At 42.2% G+C, this 17,964-nt stretch overlaps 1 protein-coding gene across 1 annotated transcript in view; it reads left to right on the top strand.

The window, feature by feature from the left end:
• PTPRT (protein tyrosine phosphatase receptor type T) overlaps positions 1-17,964 on the top strand; it is an 816,693-nt gene that overhangs the window by 401,966 nt on the left and 396,763 nt on the right. Inside the window, exon 7 of the mRNA XM_052650453.1 lies at positions 1,395-1,691. Within this exon, the coding sequence (XP_052506413.1) occupies positions 1,395-1,691 (297 nt within the window). The remainder of the gene's footprint in view (positions 1-1,394; positions 1,692-17,964) is intronic.

Raw genomic sequence — 17,964 nt, 5'->3', positions numbered from 1 at the left:
GTTATAATCTTTTTTGTACAAAAACATCTACTTAATTTGTATAAATAGAATATTCATAATAAAATAAAGATGGCCACTGTTATATATGAGGGTCTGGGACCAATATAAGTAGGGAGGGATAGAATGGGAGACAGCTCTGGGGTGAGAAGGCATAATAAGACCTGTTTTTCATTTTTATTTCTTTTAAAATTATATATTATTTTTCATATTATTTTCTGTTATGATTTATTATAGGATATTGAATGTAGTTCCCTGTGCTCCTCAGCAGAACTTTTTTCTTTCTACATATAAGAGTTTGCATCTACTAATCCCATCTCCCAGTTCTTCCATCTCTTGCCCCCCTCCTCCTTGGCAACCACAAGTCTGTTCTTTATGCATGTAAGTGTGTTTCTGTTTTGTAGGTAAATTCATTTGTGCCATATTTTAGACTCCACATGTAAGTGATACCATATGGTATTTATCTTTCTCTTTCTGACTTCCTTCGCTTAGGATGATAATCTCTGGGTCCATCCATTTAGCTGCAAATGACATTATTTCATTTTTTTTATAGCTGAGTAGTATTCCATTGTACCACATCTTTATCCATTCCTTTGCTGATGGACATTTAGGTTCCTCCCATGTCTTGGCTGTTGTGAATAGTGCTGCTATGAACATGGGGGTGCAATTATCTTTTTGATTTATAATTTTGTCCAGATCTGTGCCTAGGAATTGAACCGTTGCATCAAATCTTTTTTAAGAATGATATCCCTGGAGAGGCCTGTTTGGTGGAGAAAGGAGAGGAGAGAAGGGAGGGTTGAAGGGTGTTGTGGGAGGCTCCAAAAGGATCCGTTGTGTTTTCAGTGAAAGGAAAGGAGATTCCAAGGCGTTGTCCCCTGGTCACAGTGACAGCCTGGGTGCTGTGTGTTGCGGAGGAAGCTCAGTGTGGATTCTCTGCACTCGAGTGCAGTGAGCTGAAAAGAGGGGGCTGGTTTCTCAAGGGGAGGGGTGTGGCCAGATGAAATGTAAAGAGATAGATCAGAACTGCAGCTTCCTTCTCAATTAGTATTTTCCCAAAGCATTGTGTGTGCTGTTGGTGGTACCCACGATGGTCTTCAGTGGTACCCTGATGAACCTCAATAATTTTAACAACTTTTCATTTTTTTTCAAATGGTTAATATTCATTTATGACCAGTGATTCAGGCTTTCCCTTTAAATAGGTTTTCTTTTAGATGCGTGTGTTTAAATAATAGGTTTGTTTTACAGAAAAATATTAGTTAAATTATATTCTAAGTGGTGAAATCAGGAAGGCAGTGGCTGAATTGGTGAGAGCTGTGTTCCCCTGTTTTAGCAGAGCCCCCACCCCGCCTTCCCAATGGCCTGCTCAGAGCCCCGTGTCTTGTGTGTGTGTCTTGCAGACCCGGTGCACGGCCCACAGAACGTGGAGATCGTGGACATCCGAGCCCGGCAGCTGACCCTGCAGTGGGAGCCCTTTGGCTACGCGGTAACCCGCTGCCACAGCTACAACCTCACAGTGCAGTACCAGTACGTGTTCAACCAGCAGCAGTATGAGGCCGAGGAGCTCATCCAGACCTCCTCCCACTACACCCTGCGGGGCCTGCGTCCCTTCATGACCATCCGCCTGCGGCTGCTGCTGTCCAACCCCGAAGGCCGGATGGAGAGCGAAGAGCTGGTGGTGCAGACGGAGGAGGATGGTGAGTCAGGGAGTGGGCGAGCTCGCTCAGGGACTGGGAGGCTGGACCGGCTCAGGCGGCCACGCCTAGCAGTTGCAAGAGTTTATTTTTTTCCAGCATCTTCCGTCTCTCTGTCAGGATATCAGCATCTTCTCTAAGCTCTTCAGTAACACGCCATGCAGGCTGTACAGTACACAACTCCGGGGGCCCTGTGCCCCTAGACAGTGACACCTCTGCCACAGACACACGCTCATCCACATCCCTGCTCTCACTTTATGCCCCCTGCTGTGCCAGCATTTGACCACACTGATGCCTCTCCAAAGAGAAGATGTGTATTGATCATACTGTTGAGACATGTTGAGTCTGGAGTCAGACGGCTCTGGATTCTCTTAAAAATTAGCATCAGAAAATGCACATAAAGAGCTTGGCACACACATTGAATGCACCCAGAGCCACATATTCACCTGGGTGTCCTACAGGCATCTCAACAAAGGATCCAAAATTGAACTCATTTCCTCCTCTTTACTGACTTCTCTCCCTGTGTTCAGGTATACTTCCTAGAACACAGGGAGGCCTGAGTGATGGTCCCTGGTGGGATCACGACCCATATCCTCAGCTGCAAAGCCCCACAAGTGTACAGAGGAAAGCACTCGAACCTCTTCTAACTTGTCCCTCGATCCCTTCATCTTATCCTAGACCTGGAAGTTTTATCAAATCTGCCTTTGTAACAAGCCCTCCCCAGTACCTTTTAAAATCATCCTTGCAGCCACTCTTTGCAGCCCCTCTAGACTGTGCTTCTGGGTAACACAGTGGTGGGGATTCAGCCTCTGTCACCTTGTTCCTCCAGCTTCCTGTCTTGCAAAGAACCTCGGTCTCCTGTGGGTACAGCTCTCACCTGGGTCAGATGTTAGTGCCCTGCTTCCTGGGAGCCTATTCCCGTCCAGCCACCAGTAGAGGGTCAGACATCTCATCTTGGCTTCATTCTGTGGCCCTGAATTTGGGTTCTAATGAAGCTGCCAGAACTTTCTCTAGATTTGGCTCCATTGTATCAAAGATAAATAGCTCCTTTGACAGCACATAGAGTAACTGTCTGAAAAGTCAGACTCTGGAACCAAAAGTGCCTGGAGAAAGTTGTTTAACCTCTCAGTGCCTGGGTTCCTTATCTGTAAAAATGGAGATAGATTGGGAATTCTCTGGTGATCCAGTGGTTAGGACTCTGTGCTTCTGCTATTGGGGGCCCATATTTGATCACTGGTCAGGGAACTAAGACCCCCCCAGCCATGTGGTTATTTGAAAAAAAAAAGGAGACAATCATAGCACTTAACTTCTAGGTTATTGTGCTCATAGGAAAGATGGCATGTATAGAAACTAGAATCATGTCCATAAGACTCTTAAGTTTTCATTAAATGTAGCTACTACATTTGCACTAAGTCCCCACCCCCCCCAAAAAAAAATCTTGACAAAGAATCCTCTAGCACAATCAACCTAGAAACCACCCATCCATCTCTTTAGAGCTGTAGATGTCCACTGTCTTAGCTATAGAAAACATGACATCGATATCCAAGGAATGGCAATGTGGCAGAATTTCACATTAACTTAAAAATAATCAAATAAACCATCCACATTCATATTTCCAATAACATTAAACTTGATTTTATATAATAAGGAGATACAGAGTTGGGGCAAGTAGGGTGGTTTGGTGGCTTAGCTGCTAAGTTCTGTCTGGCTCTTGTGACTCCATGGACTGTAGCCCACCGAGCTCCTCTGTGCATGGGATTTTCCAAGCAAGAATACTGGAGTGGGTTGCCATTTCCTTCTCCAGGGCATTTTCCCAACCCAGATATCAAACACGGGTCTCCAGCATTGCAGGCGGTCTCTTTCCTGACGGAGCCACCAGGGAAGCCCAGGGTGGTTTAGTGACAAGAGTTCATGGGGGGACCTGGTTGTTGGACAAGGAGGGCGGGGAGCCAGTGTTGGGAACCAGCATGAAAATTCAGGATGCTGAAGATGAATAGGAGGGTTTAGCCCAGGAAGAGCTCAGGACATTTCTTGCCAAGATGCTCTGCCTGCCTTGGGCCACTTTTTGAGGACTACCTATACGTGCAGCTGCACATCCCAAGTCCCATCTTTAAGGCATGCCCCAACCTCTCCATTTCTTCTTCTCATCACCAAGGGGTTGGGGGGGGGGGGCGGAAACAGTCACAAGGTCTTTATCAAAACAAATTGAGAACAGCAATGCTTTGAAATTAAATTTTAATCACACACCATTAATGGCAGCACCTCCATCTCTGCTCTCCCAAGCTGTGTGGGCATCATCACAGTAAAAGCACGAACATTCAGGACACCAGGCCTCTGGCTTGCAGCTCTCCTGAGGCCCCACCTCGGGGGGCATGGAGGCTACAGGAAGGTCTCAGAAGAGCACAGGCCCCTGTGCATGCCGCGGTTATGTTCCATTTCTCCTGAAGAGGGGAGAGGCACCATCTCTGTTTGCTGGGGGCTCATTGACGTTGAGGTCGAGCTGCAGATGGAGCTCAGCTCTAGTCCATTAACTGAAACCCTCTTCAGGGAACCAAGGAAGCATCTTGCAGGTTGAGCTGGCTGGAGTCATGGTGCTTTCATCTGTGCTACAAAATTGTCTTCTGGGAAATGTGTGGAATTTGTAATTCCATCACCCCAGTGCCTTTGTGAGCATGTGAAGTAACCCACCACTGATGAGAACAGCTTGTGGCCATTGAGCCCCAGTGTTTCATCTGCGAAGGGGTTGTTAATAGGAGGCTAAACAGGTTCTTTATTTTTTCCCCTTTTCTTCACAAATGTCTCAGACAAAAACCACAACTCAGCTTGCTGGGTGGTTATTTCTCTGCCTTCAACCAAACCACAGCCAAGACTGTGAAATGGAATCTCTGAGATTCTAAAAAAGGAAAACAAAATAGATGATGGTCTCATTTTGGCTCCCCCTTATTGAGACCTACAGTGGGCTAGACACACATGTTATATACTATGATTCATACTTGATTTTTGCTTTGAAATGTTTCAAAACCATGGAAAAATTTGAAGAAGAGTATAAGCAAGATCTGTAAACCCTTCATGAGACTTAACACTAATGAACAGCTTGCTATCTACTTTTTCATATGCATATGTGATACCTATGTATGATATAGGGCTTCCCTGACAGCTCAGTTGGTAAAGAATCTGCCTGCAATACAGGAGACCTTGGTTCAACTCCTGGGTCGGGAAGATCTGCTGGAAAAGGGATAGGCTACCCACTCCAGTATTCTTGGGCTCCCCTTGTGGCTCAGCTGATAAAGAATCTGCCTGTAATGTGGGAGACCTGAGTTTGATCCCTGGGGTGGTAAGATCCCCTGGAGAAGGGAAAAGCTACCCACTCCAGCACTCTGCCTGGAGAATTCCATGGACTATATAGCCAATGGGGTCACGAAGAGTTGGACACAACTGAGTAACTTTCACTTTCACGTGTGTGATATATTTGATATGGAAATAACATATATAACTATACATATAATATTTTTAACTATTTGAAAGTAAGTGGCAGAAGTCATGATACCTCACCCCTAAATTCTTTAGCATACAGGACAGTTAATGATAAGGACTTGCTCCTCTGTACCCACAATACCATAGAACATCTAAGAAATTTTGCAGCGATTCTAAAACAATCAAATAGACAATCTGCATTCATATTTCCAGTAACATTAAACCTGATTTTATCTGACAAACCAGAATATGAGACATGTTTGGCTAAGATACTCTATGAGTTGGTGATGTAGGTTTCTCTCTGTAGCATGTCAAGAGGTACATGACCTCAGGGACCCCCTCTACTGGTGATGCTGAGTTGGTCCCTTAGATAAGGTGGGGACCACCCACTCTCTTCAGAGTAAATGTGGCACCTTTTCTCTTTGTAAATTAGCTCTCCTGTGCAGTGGTATTTTGAGATCTTTAAGTATCTCTAGTCCCCAAGAATTAAAAAAAAATTTTTTATGAAGTATGGTAGATTTACAATGTTAATTTCTTCTGCACAGCAAACTGACTCAGTTATACATTTATATATTTTTTCCATATTCTTTTTCATTATGGTTTGTCAGAGGATATTGAATATAGTCCCCTGTGCTGTATAGTAGGACCTTGTTGTTTAACCATCCTATATATAATAGTTTACATCTGCTAATCCCAAACTCTCAGTCCTTCTCTTCCCTACCCCTCTCCTGCTTGGCAACCACAGGTCTGTTCTCTGTATCTGTGAGTCTCTTTCTGTTTTGTAGACAAGTTCATTTGTGCCCATATTTTAGATTTCACACGTAAGGGATATTATGTGATATCATATCTTTCTGACTTACTTTGCTTAGTACAATAATATCTTTTGCTCCAAGTGGCAGTATTCTTTTTTCTTTTTATGGCTGAGTGATATTCCATTGTGTATGCATATATACACACACACATACACATATGCACAACATACCACATTTCTTCATTCACTCGTCTGTGGATGAACATGTAGTTTGCCTCTATGTCTTGACTGTTGTAAATGGTGCTGCTGTGAACCTTGGGGTGCATGTATCTTTTTGGATTAGAGTTTTGTCCAGATATATGCCCAGGAGTGGGACTGCTGGGTCATATGGCAACTCTTATTTTTAGTTTTCTGAGGAACCTTCATACTGTTCTCCATAGAGGCGGCACCAATTTACATTCCCGCCAGCAGTGAAGGGGAGTTCCCTTTTCTCCACACACTCTCCAGCATTAGTTATTTGTAGACTTTTTAATCATGACCATTCTGACTTGTGTGAGGTGGTACCTCACTGCAGTTTTGATTTGTATTCCTGTAATAATTAGGGATGTTGAACATCTTTCATGTGCCTATTGGCCATTTCTATGTCTTCTTTAGAGAAATGGCTGTTTAGGTCTTCTGCCCATTTTTCAGTTGGGCTGTTTCTGTTTTTGTCATTAAGTTGTATAAGCTGTTTGTATAATTTGGAAATTTAGCCCCTGATGGCTACACTGTTTGCAGATATTTTCTCCCATTATGTAGGACAGGAGCCTGGTGCACCGCAGTGCATGGGGTTGCAAAGAATAAAACCAACTTAGTGATTGAGCATGCATGCAGTTAGTCTTTTGTTTTACTTATGGTTTCATTTCCTTTGCAAAAGGTTGCAAGTTTGATTAGGTGCCATTTTTTTTTTTTTTTGGTTTTGTTTTGTTTTTATTTCTATTGCCTTGGGAGATTAACCTAAGGGAACATTGGTATGATTTATGTCAGAGAATTTTTGCCTTCAATCTCTTCTAGGAATTTTATGGTGTCATAGCTTATGTTTAAGTCTTTAAGTCATTTTGAATTTATCATTGTATGTGATGTGAGGGCGTGTTCTAACTTCATTGATTTGCATGCAGCAGTCCAACTTTCCCAGCACTACTTGATGAAGAGACTGTCTCTTTTCCATTTTGTAGTCTCGCCTCCTTTGTTGACGATTAATTGCCCCTGGGCATGTGGGTTTATTTCTGGGTTCTCTATTCTGTTTCATTGATCTGTATGTCTGTGTTTGTGCCAGTGCCATGCCGTTTTGACTGTTTTAGCTTTGTCATGTGTCTGAAGTCTGGGAGTCTTATGCTTCCTGCTTTGTTCTTTTTCCTCAGGATTGCTTTGCCAGTTCTGGGTCTCCCCAAGAACTTCGGACCCAAAGGTTTTAGCACTCCCTGATAATCTTCACCTGAATCAGCTAGTACTGATATTTGCAAAAGGCTGTTTTTAAATCTAGCATTCCTTCTTCATGGATTGTTCTACATTCTTCTTTATGAAACAGCTTTCTCTCCTCATCCCCATCCCCATTTTTACTTTCCCTGTTGACTCATGGGTCTTTTTTTTTTTTTTTTACTCAATGTATTAAAATCCATCACTGTCATTATTCTTTTCAGTGCTCAAACTGTCTCATATATAGCTTGTGAGAGTCCCTTCTAATTGCCTGCTAGGTCCTTTTGACATGGTCTCATTAGTTTTCTTTGCTTCTGGTGCAACAGAACATTCCAGACTACCCTTGTAATGTCTCTGCCCTAGACCTGGAGTCAACCACTTATCCAAGGATTTCTGGTGTTACTGAGTGGAGATTGAATATTTTGGCACTAAGAGATGCATCTTATGTGTCCTTAATGTGCCTCCAGGCTCTTCAAGAAGGTAGAGCTGGGGAATATAATTTATCTGTTTAAATAATATTGTTGTTGTTCATTCACTAAGTCATGTCTGACTCTATGTGACCCTGTGGACTGTAGCTCACCAACCTCCTCTGTCCTCCATTATTTCCCAGAGTTTGCTCAAATGCACAGCCATTGAGCATCACCAGCTATGATGCTGATGCTGTCTAACTATCTCATCCTCTGCCACCCACTTCTCCTTTTGCCTTCAGTCTTTCCCAGCATCAGGGTCTTTTCCAAGGAGTGAGTTCTTCGTATCAGATGGCCAAAGTATTGGTGCTTAAGCTTCAGCAGCATTCCTTCCAATGAATATTGAAGCCTGATTTACTTTTCAATTGACTGGTTTGATCTCCTTTCAATCCAAGGGACTCTCAAGAGCCTTCTCGAGCACCACAATTCAAAAGCATCAATTCTTTAGCTCTCCGCCTTCATTATGGTCAACCTCTCACATCCCTACATGACTGCTGAGAAAGCCATAGCTTTGACTATACAGACCTTTCTCAGCAATCATGTTCAGTTCAGTTCAGTTGCTCAGTCATGTCCGACTCTTTGCAACCCCATGAACCGCAGCACGCCAGGCCTCCGTATCCATCATCAACTCCCAGAGTCCACCCAAACCCATGTCCATTGTGTCAGTGATGCCACCCAGCCATCTCATCCTCTGTCATCCCCTTCTCCTCCTGCCCTCAATCCTTCCCAGCATCAGGGTATTTTCAAATGAGTCAGCTCTCCACATCAGGTGGCCAAAGTATTGGAGTTTCAGTTTGAACAGCTGTCCCTCCAATGAACACCCAGGACTGATCTTCTTTAGGATGGACTGGTTGGATCTCCTTGCAGTCCAAGGGACCCTGAAGAGTCTTTTCCAACACCACAGTTCAAAAGCATAAATGCTTCAGTGCTCAGCTTACTTTATAGTCCAACTCTCACATTCATACATGACTACTGGAAAAATCATAGCCTTGACTAGATGGACCTTTGCTGGCAAAGTAATGTCTCTGCTTTTTAAATTGCTGTCTACATTGGTCATAACTTTTCTTGCAAGGAGCAAGCGTCTTTTAATTTCAGGGCTGCAGTCACCATCTGCAGTGACTTTGGAGCCAAAAAAATAAAGTCAGCCACTGTTTCCACTGTTTCCCCATCTATCTGCCATGAAGTGATGGGACCAGATGCCACGATCTTTGTTTTCTGAATGTTGAGCTTTAAGCCAACTTTTTCACTCTCCTCTTTCACTTTCATCAAGTGGCTCTTTAGTTCTTCTTCACTTTCTGCTGTAAGGGTGGTGTCATCTGCATATCTGAAGTTATTGATATTTCTCCCGGCAATCTTGATTCCAGCTTGTGCTTCCTCCAGCCCAGCGTTTCTCATTATGTACTCTGCATATAAGTTAAATAAGCAGGGTGACAATATACAGCCTTGACATACTCCGTTTCCTGTTTGGAAATAGTCAGTTGTTCCATGTCCAGTTCTAACTGTTGCTTCCTGACCTGTATACAGGTTTCTCAAGAGGCAGGTCAGGTGGTCTGGTATTCCCATCTCTTTCAGAATTTTCCACAGTTTCTTGTGATCCACACAGTCAAAGGCTTTGGCATAGTCAATAAAGCAGAAGTAGATGTTTTTCTGGAACTCTCTTGCTTTTTCCATGATACAGCAGATGTTGGCAATTTGATCTCTGGTTCCTTTGCCTTTTCCAAAACCAGCTTGAACATCTGGAAGTTCACGATTCACATATTGCTGAAGCCTGGCTTGGAGAATTTTGAGCATTACTTTACTAGCGTGTGAGATGAGTGCAACTGTGCAGTAGTTTGAGCATTCTTTGGCATTACCTTTCTTTGGGATTGGAATGAAAACTGACCTTTTCCAGTCCCGTGGCCACTGCTGAGTTTTCCAAATTTGCTGACATATTGAGTGCAGCACTTTCACAGCATCATCTTTTAGAATTTGAAAAGGCTCAACTGGAATTCCATCACCTCCACTAGCTTTGTTTGTAGTGATGCTTTCTAAGGCCCACCTGACTTCACATTCCAGGATGTCTGGCTCTAGGAGAGTGGGAGTGATCACACCATCTTGATTATCTGGGTTATGAAGATCTTTTTTGTACAGTTCTGTGTATTCTTGCCACCTCTTCTTAAGATCTTCCGCTTCTGTTAGGTCCATACCATGTCTGTCCTTTATTGACCCCATCTTTGCATGAAATGTTCCCTTGGTATCTCTGATTTTCTTGAAGAGATCTCTAGTCTTTCCCATTCTGTTCTTTTCCTCTATTTCTTTGCATTGATCACTGAGGAAGGCTTTCTTATCTCTTCTTGCTATTCTTTGGAACTCTGCATTCAAATGGGTATATCTTTCCTTTTCTCCTTTGCTTTTTGCCTGTCTTCTTTTCACAGCTATTTGTAAGGCCTCCTCAGACAGCCATTTTGCTCTTTTGCATTTCTTTTTCTTGGGGATGGTCTTGCTCCCCGTCTCCTGTACACTGTCACGAACCTCCATCCATAGTTCACCAGGCACTCTGTCTATCAGATCTAATCCCTTAAATCTATTTCTCACTTCCACTTTATAGTCATAAGTGATTTGATTTAGGTCATACCTGAATGGTCTAGTGGTTTCCCCACTTTCTTCAATTTCAGCCTGAATTTTGCAATAAGGAGTTCATGATCTGAGCCACAGTCCATTCCCAGTCTTGTTTTTGCTGACTGTATAGAGCTTCTCCATCTTTGGCATGGAGAAGCTCTATACAGTCGCCAAAAATCATGAACTCACACTAATTCAAATCCAGCCCCTCAGAATTCTTCTCAGTCCATACATATCTACCTCCACGCACAGTGAGAACCCCAGTTCCCCAGCTTCACATTTTTTTTTTTTTTTTGGCTTCATCGTACGATACATACAGAGTAGTTTCAGGATTATAATACCAGTCCTCCTAACAAACAGGAAAGCTACTGAATCAGGTTGAAGGTTTTCTTTTTAGATTTTCTCTCTTTGAGCAGTCAAGAAGCCATGTCTAAAGGTTCATTCTTTTCTCTGGATGGTTATATTATCAATTTAATACCCAATTGTGTTCATTTATTTCAGTTTTAATTTTGCCTTCTCCTCATCCTCTTTGCTTTAATATCATTGTTTTTAATATCAAAAGTTTCTTTGTTCGAAACTCAGAACTCTATTAAAAGGTATACTCAGAGAAGTATTGCCAGCATCTCTCTTTCATACTGTTCCTATCCATACCAGAAATGTAATCACCTGTAAAATACTTATTTCAGATATATCTTTCTTATATATAGACCATTTTGCAAAAAAGTGAAAACTATTGTTCTCTTATTTTTATGTAAAAGATAACATATTAAGTATACTCTGCATCTTATGTTTTCGTTCACTTAATATGCCATGGAAATCAGTATGTGTTGGTTTGTACAGAGTTGTATCATTCTTTTATAGCTGTTTGAGGCTTAATTATGTGAAAATAGCATGAGAAGTCAGGCAGGATCCTCTGGTTGTTCCCATTATTTCCTATGATAAATAGTACTGTAGCCACTACTGTGCATATTGTGGTATTGTGGAGCTGTATTTTCATGAGAAATTCCTTAAAGTGGGATTACTGGGGTCAGTAAGTAAATGTATATGCATTTTTGTTAGATAATGACAGATACTTCTCCATAAAAGTTCTATCATTTTACATGTTCATCAGCAATGTCAGTTCAGTTCAGTGGCTCAGTTGTGTCCTATTCTTTGCTACCCCATGGACTGCAGCACACCAGGCTTCCCTGTCCATCACCAACTCCCAGAGCATGCTCAAACTCATGTCCATCAAGTTGGTGATGCCATCCGACCATCGCCATCAGCAATGTAGATTCATTTAATCTTAACATCAAACATGAAAAAGCAAGCAGTATCATTTTTCTTATTTTACGGTAAGGAATTTAGATGCCCATGTAGTTTATCACAGTATAAAAATCTAGTTGATTATAATTAGTAATATATAGGATATAATATATTAATATAATTGATATGTGCTTAATCACATATGGTACATATATTATTTCATTTGAGACATGTACTTTCATTGTAGAGAAGACAGACATATTTCAGGAATGAGTGCCTGTATTTTCTGTGCATTTCCAACAAGATTAATAATCTGGTTTCTCAAGTCACAGAAAGCTAGAAGAAGGCCGCATACTGCTAGGGATAGGTGTTTGGACAGTAACAAGATGCAGTACATACAATCTGGAAAAGAGGAAGGTGAGAAGAAAAGTGTAAAAAGCAGTGACAACAAGGCAGTAAATGATGCAGTCCAGACCCATTTAGTGGGGGCGGGGGGCGGGGGGCGGGGTAGAGAGCCATGCACATCTGAGTAATTCCGGAGCCATCATTTACTTAGAGCTCAGTGCATGTGTGATGTTTACAGAGATGACCTTGAGCTATCATAGAGTAAGGAGGAGTGCAATTACAGTTTTCAAATGCCCACTATGAGCTATGTGTTGTTCTGATGGTCTTCATTCATGTAGTCAGTTCCCAAATACTGTGATGTAGACACTACTGATACTGTGTGGATGAGAAATCTGAGGCTGAGAGAGTTTAAGGAACCTGTCTAAGCAGGTAGCAAGTGGAAGAGGCAATAAATAGATCCCAAAATCTTATTTCTGCTTTCCCCCCCAACCCCATCTAAGATACAGACCTATCCCTGGCCAATATCTCCCTGAACACTCTGTTTTTTTCTTTTCTGTAGTACTTATCATTACCTGAAATTGTGTGTGTGTGTGTGTGTGTGTGTGTGTGTGTGTATTGTCTGCCTGACAGTACTTATCATTACCTGAAATACTGTGTGTGTGTGTGTGTGTGTATTGTCTGCCTGACACATAGTAGATGCTCGTTAATTGTTTGTTGGATGAGTGAATATTTACTATCAAAGCCCTTGCCTCTTTCATGATATCACTGAACTCTGTTTATATACACTAGTAAGGAAAAGAAGTGCATCATGGAATTTATTTATATTCAAACCCAGCTTATACTGGTGTGATAGAGCTAACTATTAGCCTCTCTTCTGGCCTCTGAATCCAGTGATATCACACTCATTGCTTGAAATCAACCATGGTGATGTTTATACTATGGAAATTGGCAAACATTTTGAGGTTTTATTTTGTTTTGTTTTCCTGGAGAGCTGGCTGTGAAACATTCACTAATACACCACTGTATAGTTCCATTAAAAAGGTATGTTTGACATCTTAAGATAGAAAAATTCATCCAGAAAAAAATGATCTTGCCTCCAGCAAGACTGGAAATTACAAGGTAGATTGAAATTGTCTAAATCTATCTTTTCTCTATAAGACTTCCAGACTCCTCTGAATCATTTTCAAATTATTTCAATTTTTAAGTTAGTCCAGAGCCTCTATAGTGAGCAAAAACCAACTAACCAATAAATATGGCACCCAGAATGGAGAGGCAAACAATAATCAGTAAAGAAGACCTAGCCAAAAAAGGGGGCTTCTGTTGACTCTGCAGGACTCTGTGCTCTTAAATAAACTAATTGTTACTTCTCACAACTACTCTCCAAGTTCACCATTAGTCCCACTTTTCAGATGTGAAAATGGAGAGGAAGGAAGAAGAGGAAAGGGTAAGACAGGCGAGGACAGGAGAAAACTTCCCTTGATAACATTCTGTCCTTCTTTTATGTTGAAATGAAAATTTCCCTTAAATTACCATCTGAGTTTTAGGCATAAGAAAACATCTGGTTTAATTACAGTGAATTTACATGAACCTACTGACAAGAAGCACAGTTAAAATTAGCAATTTTAGTGTGCTTTTTTTTGTTTTGTTTTAAAGAGAATGAAATTATAAAGTAATTAACCTTTGTTGTAGAACTCTGTCAAAAGGATGAAAAGTTCCGTGCTGTTAGCAAAAGAAATTCTGGAAAGGGAATATGTGGATTCACTAAAGAATTATAAAGAGAAAAAAGAAGGTAAAGCAACTTACAACTAGAAGATAAGACAAATCAGGAATCTTTACTCAAGGAAGTCTTTTCACAGTGGGGTTGGTGGAGTCCTAGTTGACTCTAAAGAAAGTATAGTCACCCCTCCATATCCATGGATTCCATGTCCTTGGGTTTGGTATCCATGGGCTTCATATTTGTGGGTTCCGTATCTGCAGATTGATTTAGAAATCAATGGACAGTTGGATAAATCCTCCCATGGGGAGCCCCCAATATGGAGGGTGTGTGTGTGTGTGTTAGTCACTCAGTTGTGTCCAACTCTTTGCAACCCCATGGACTGTAGCCCATCAGGTCCTTTCTCCATGGAATTCTCCAGGCAAGAATACCGCCACACCCTTCTCCAGGGGATCTTTCTGACCCAGGGCTCGAGCTGCATCTCCTGCATTGCAGGCAGATTGCTTACAGATTCTTTACCATCTGAGCCACTGGCAAAACCCCAATATGGAGGGTGGTGTCATATAAAGGATTTGAGCTTCAGTGGATTTTGTTATTTTGTTATCCTGAATCCCATCCCTGCAGACACTGAGGGTTAACTATTAGTTGGCTTCATTGAAAAAGACATCTTGACTTACAGAGGAGTAGTGAGATGTGGTGAAGAAGAGCCTTGGCCTAGGGCTGAGATGACCTGATTTTGCCACTAACTTGACTCTGTTGTGACTTGTCTTTCAGCCTTTCTAAGCCCACATGTCTACCAGGTGATGGAAGAAAGGGGTAATTCAGAAACCAATGTGAAATCAGAAAGATCTGGGCTATATCTAGGCTCCATTCACTACTTTGCAGTTAAATTAGTTGCATTGTGTATACTTTAGTCCCTCCATCAGTAAAATGGGGAGTGGTCATCCTGTTGATTTCTATATGAAATCCTACATGCAAGTCTATACATAAAGCATTTAATTTACTCTCTGCCATGAGCCATGTTAAGGGGTATATGGCCAATGGGCCAGACCTGACAGGCTGCTTGTTGTTTTTACTGAGTCATGTGGTCTGTGGGATCTTTGTTCCCCCAGCAGGGATTGCAATCCCCTAGAGTGGATTGCCACACCTTTCTCCAGGGGATGAGAAATGAAATGCACAATGAAAGCACAGAGTCCTAAACCATTGGACCACCAGGGAATTCCCTCTGCAGGATGCTTTTTTAAACTTTTTATCTTGTATTGAGGTATAGCCAATTAATAAACAATGTTGTGGTAGTTTCAGGTGAACGGCGAAGGGACTCAGCCACACATATATATGTATCCATAGAAAGGGAAGGGAAAGGGAAGTCGCTCAGTCGTGTCCAACTCTTTGCGACCTCATGAACTGTAGCCTACCAGGCTCCTCCGTCCATGGGATTTCCAGGCAAGAGTACTAGAGTGGGTTGCCATTGCCTTCTCCAGGGGATCTTCCTGACCCAGGGATTGAACCCAGGTCTCCTGCAATGTAGGCAGACGCTTTACTGTCTGAGCCACCAGGGAAGTCTGTGTATACATAGCAGATTGCTTTTTAATCGAGGATGTGTGACTCAGAAAAAACAAACCAGGGATCTTTGTGAGATTTCTATTAGTCATGGGCAAGGGACTATATTATAATTGCCTACAATACTTCTGTAATCTCAGTTTCAAACATCTCACTCTGACCCTAGAAGTGAATGGGTGTGGCAGTGTTCCAGCAGAATTTTATTTACAAAACAGGCAGCTGGTTTCATTTGTCAGTGGCCATAGTTTGCTGACCCTTAATCCACACTCATTCCTCTAATTATTTCTTCCAATCATTTGGCTTTAAAATCTATCCATAAGCTGATGATTTCTCCAGTTGATATTTCCAGGTCAGACCTTTCCCTTGCCCTCCAAGTCATCTATCCAACTGCCTGTTGACCCTTTCTACCTGGATTGCTCCTTGGCCACTGGAATTAGACATTGCCAGAGCTGACCTCCTGATCATCCCTCAATCACCATCAAACTCAACTCTTCTCATACTCTGCACCTCAGTTAATGGCAACTCCATTTTATTAACGGCTCGAGTCAGATACCTTGAGTCCTCACTTTTATCACATCAAAAGCCCTAGATTGCAGATTCCAGATAACACCCTTCACCCTGTATTCTCTGTGATTGGCACCCTCCCACCCCCAACCCCTGCTTTGTGCAAAGCAGCAACCCTGCTCACCCCTTAATCCCAACCATGAGCACATTCTCTTGACTCATCTTTTAATATATAGCAAGACCTTGATCATTTTTTTTTATAGCCTCTACTGCCAGCTCTTGAGTCCAAACCACTGAGATTTCCAACCTGGATTATTAAAGTGGTCTTCAAAATGGCCTGTCAGCTTTAGCCCTGGCCCCTGCACTGTTTAATCGACTCAGGAACCAGAAGAGCTTGTTAAACCATGAGGCGGATCACAGCATCACCCCTCTGCATCACCTTCCAGTGGTTTCTCGTGTCAATGAGATTAAAAGCCCAGGTCCTTATGATGGCTCATCAGGTCCCATGTAGCCATGCTACCACTTCTGATTGCCTCTCTGGCCTCATCTTCTGCCTCTGCCTTACTGCATCAGTCCAGCCACTGTTGTTCTGGAACGTGCCAGATGTGTCCTGCCTCAGGATATTTGCATTTGCTATTTCTTCTAACCAGAATAATCTTTCCGCAGAAACACAGGGCTGATTTCTTCACCTCCTTCACATCTTTGCTTAGATGTCACCTTTGAGGAAGATCTTCCTCTACTTTTCTATTAAAAACTGGGCTCTTCTAACACCACACTCCTTGTCCTACTTTCCAGAATTGTGTATCTCCTTAGGGTTTGTTGTTTGACGTGCTTCCTGTTTCACTCTGCTTTTAATTATATCTCTTCTCCCACTAGCTTGTATACCAAGGAGACAATGATGGCTTTCTTCTATTTTCATTTACTGGTACTTTTAAGCACTTAGAATGGTGCCAGGTAAATAATAGGCATGCAATAAATGTATATTGAATGAATTAATCTTCAGCATCTCCTCAGGGATGAAATAGTTTTTAAAATAACTTACATAGCAATCAGAAGATTTTAGAAAGCTGTTAAACATACTCAGTAGGCTACGAGAAGATATGGCTTCTCTGATTAGCAATATGACACTACTCAGAGACCGTAGATAGATATATAGATACCAAGGGAAATACTAACAATTCTGATTCTGCAGAAGAACCAAATTGATGATCTCCAGACTGCACTAGAGCAGTTCTCGGAGAATGTGATGGGACCAGGGGGAGGAGCAAATACACAGAGGAACAACTTTGTGCCAAAAGCTTTGCTAGGCACTTAACGTGCATTCAGATATTGAATCTTCACAATAGCTATGGAGGAGGTATTGGGCCAGCCAAGAGGTTCATTCAGGTTTTTGTAAGATGTCGTGGGAAAACCCAAATGAACTTTTTGACCAACCCCATACTATTTCAGTTCTCATTTTAAAGTAAGGAAACTGAGTCACAGAGAGGTTAATCAGCTTGTCCCCGTTTGTACGACAAATAAGCAGTGAGAATTAGAATAAACCTAGGCAGTCGGGCTCAGCCCATGATGTTAGTACTGAGTACAGGTCTGCATGATGAAAAAGAGAGTTCTGATTCAAAGTGGTCATTTGATCATTCTTCTTAAACTAACTTCCCAAAAAGATAGGAAGGAAAATGCCTTTCATTTTGCCCTGAGAGTTATAAGAGGTTGCTGTACCCATGCTTGAGGAATTAATGCAGAGCAGTGTTGCAGGATGGGGAACTGCATGGAGAAAAGATGACAGAGCTGTGACTTCACTGAAAGAACCCCACCCCGAGTTCCTTGGGTCACAAGAAGGGGACTTTATGCCCAACTGCATAAATACCTTCCAACTCTGCCCAGAGCTAAATGCGCAGGTGGGTTTTAGAGTTGGTTGACAGGAATAGGCAGTCAGGGGATCAGGAGGTCTTAATGTTGAGGCATCTTTATACGCCAGTCCACAGAGCAGAGGATGAGAGCCCTCAGTCCAAGCCTGAGTATGGTAAAGCAGGAAAGCAGAGGGACATGAGGAAAGCGCATCTTTAGGAAGAGGCATTTCAGTTAAAGGTAGGGGCAGTGCTCTAAGTAACATCAGGCTGCCCCCCTAGCCACCCAAAGTCAAAACAAGTCCTTTTTTTAAAAAAA

This window comes from Budorcas taxicolor, chromosome 13, assembly GCF_023091745.1.
Source record: "Budorcas taxicolor isolate Tak-1 chromosome 13, Takin1.1, whole genome shotgun sequence".
NCBI lineage: Eukaryota > Metazoa > Chordata > Mammalia > Artiodactyla > Bovidae > Budorcas > Budorcas taxicolor.
This window is presented reverse-complemented; position numbering and strand designations above follow the sequence as displayed.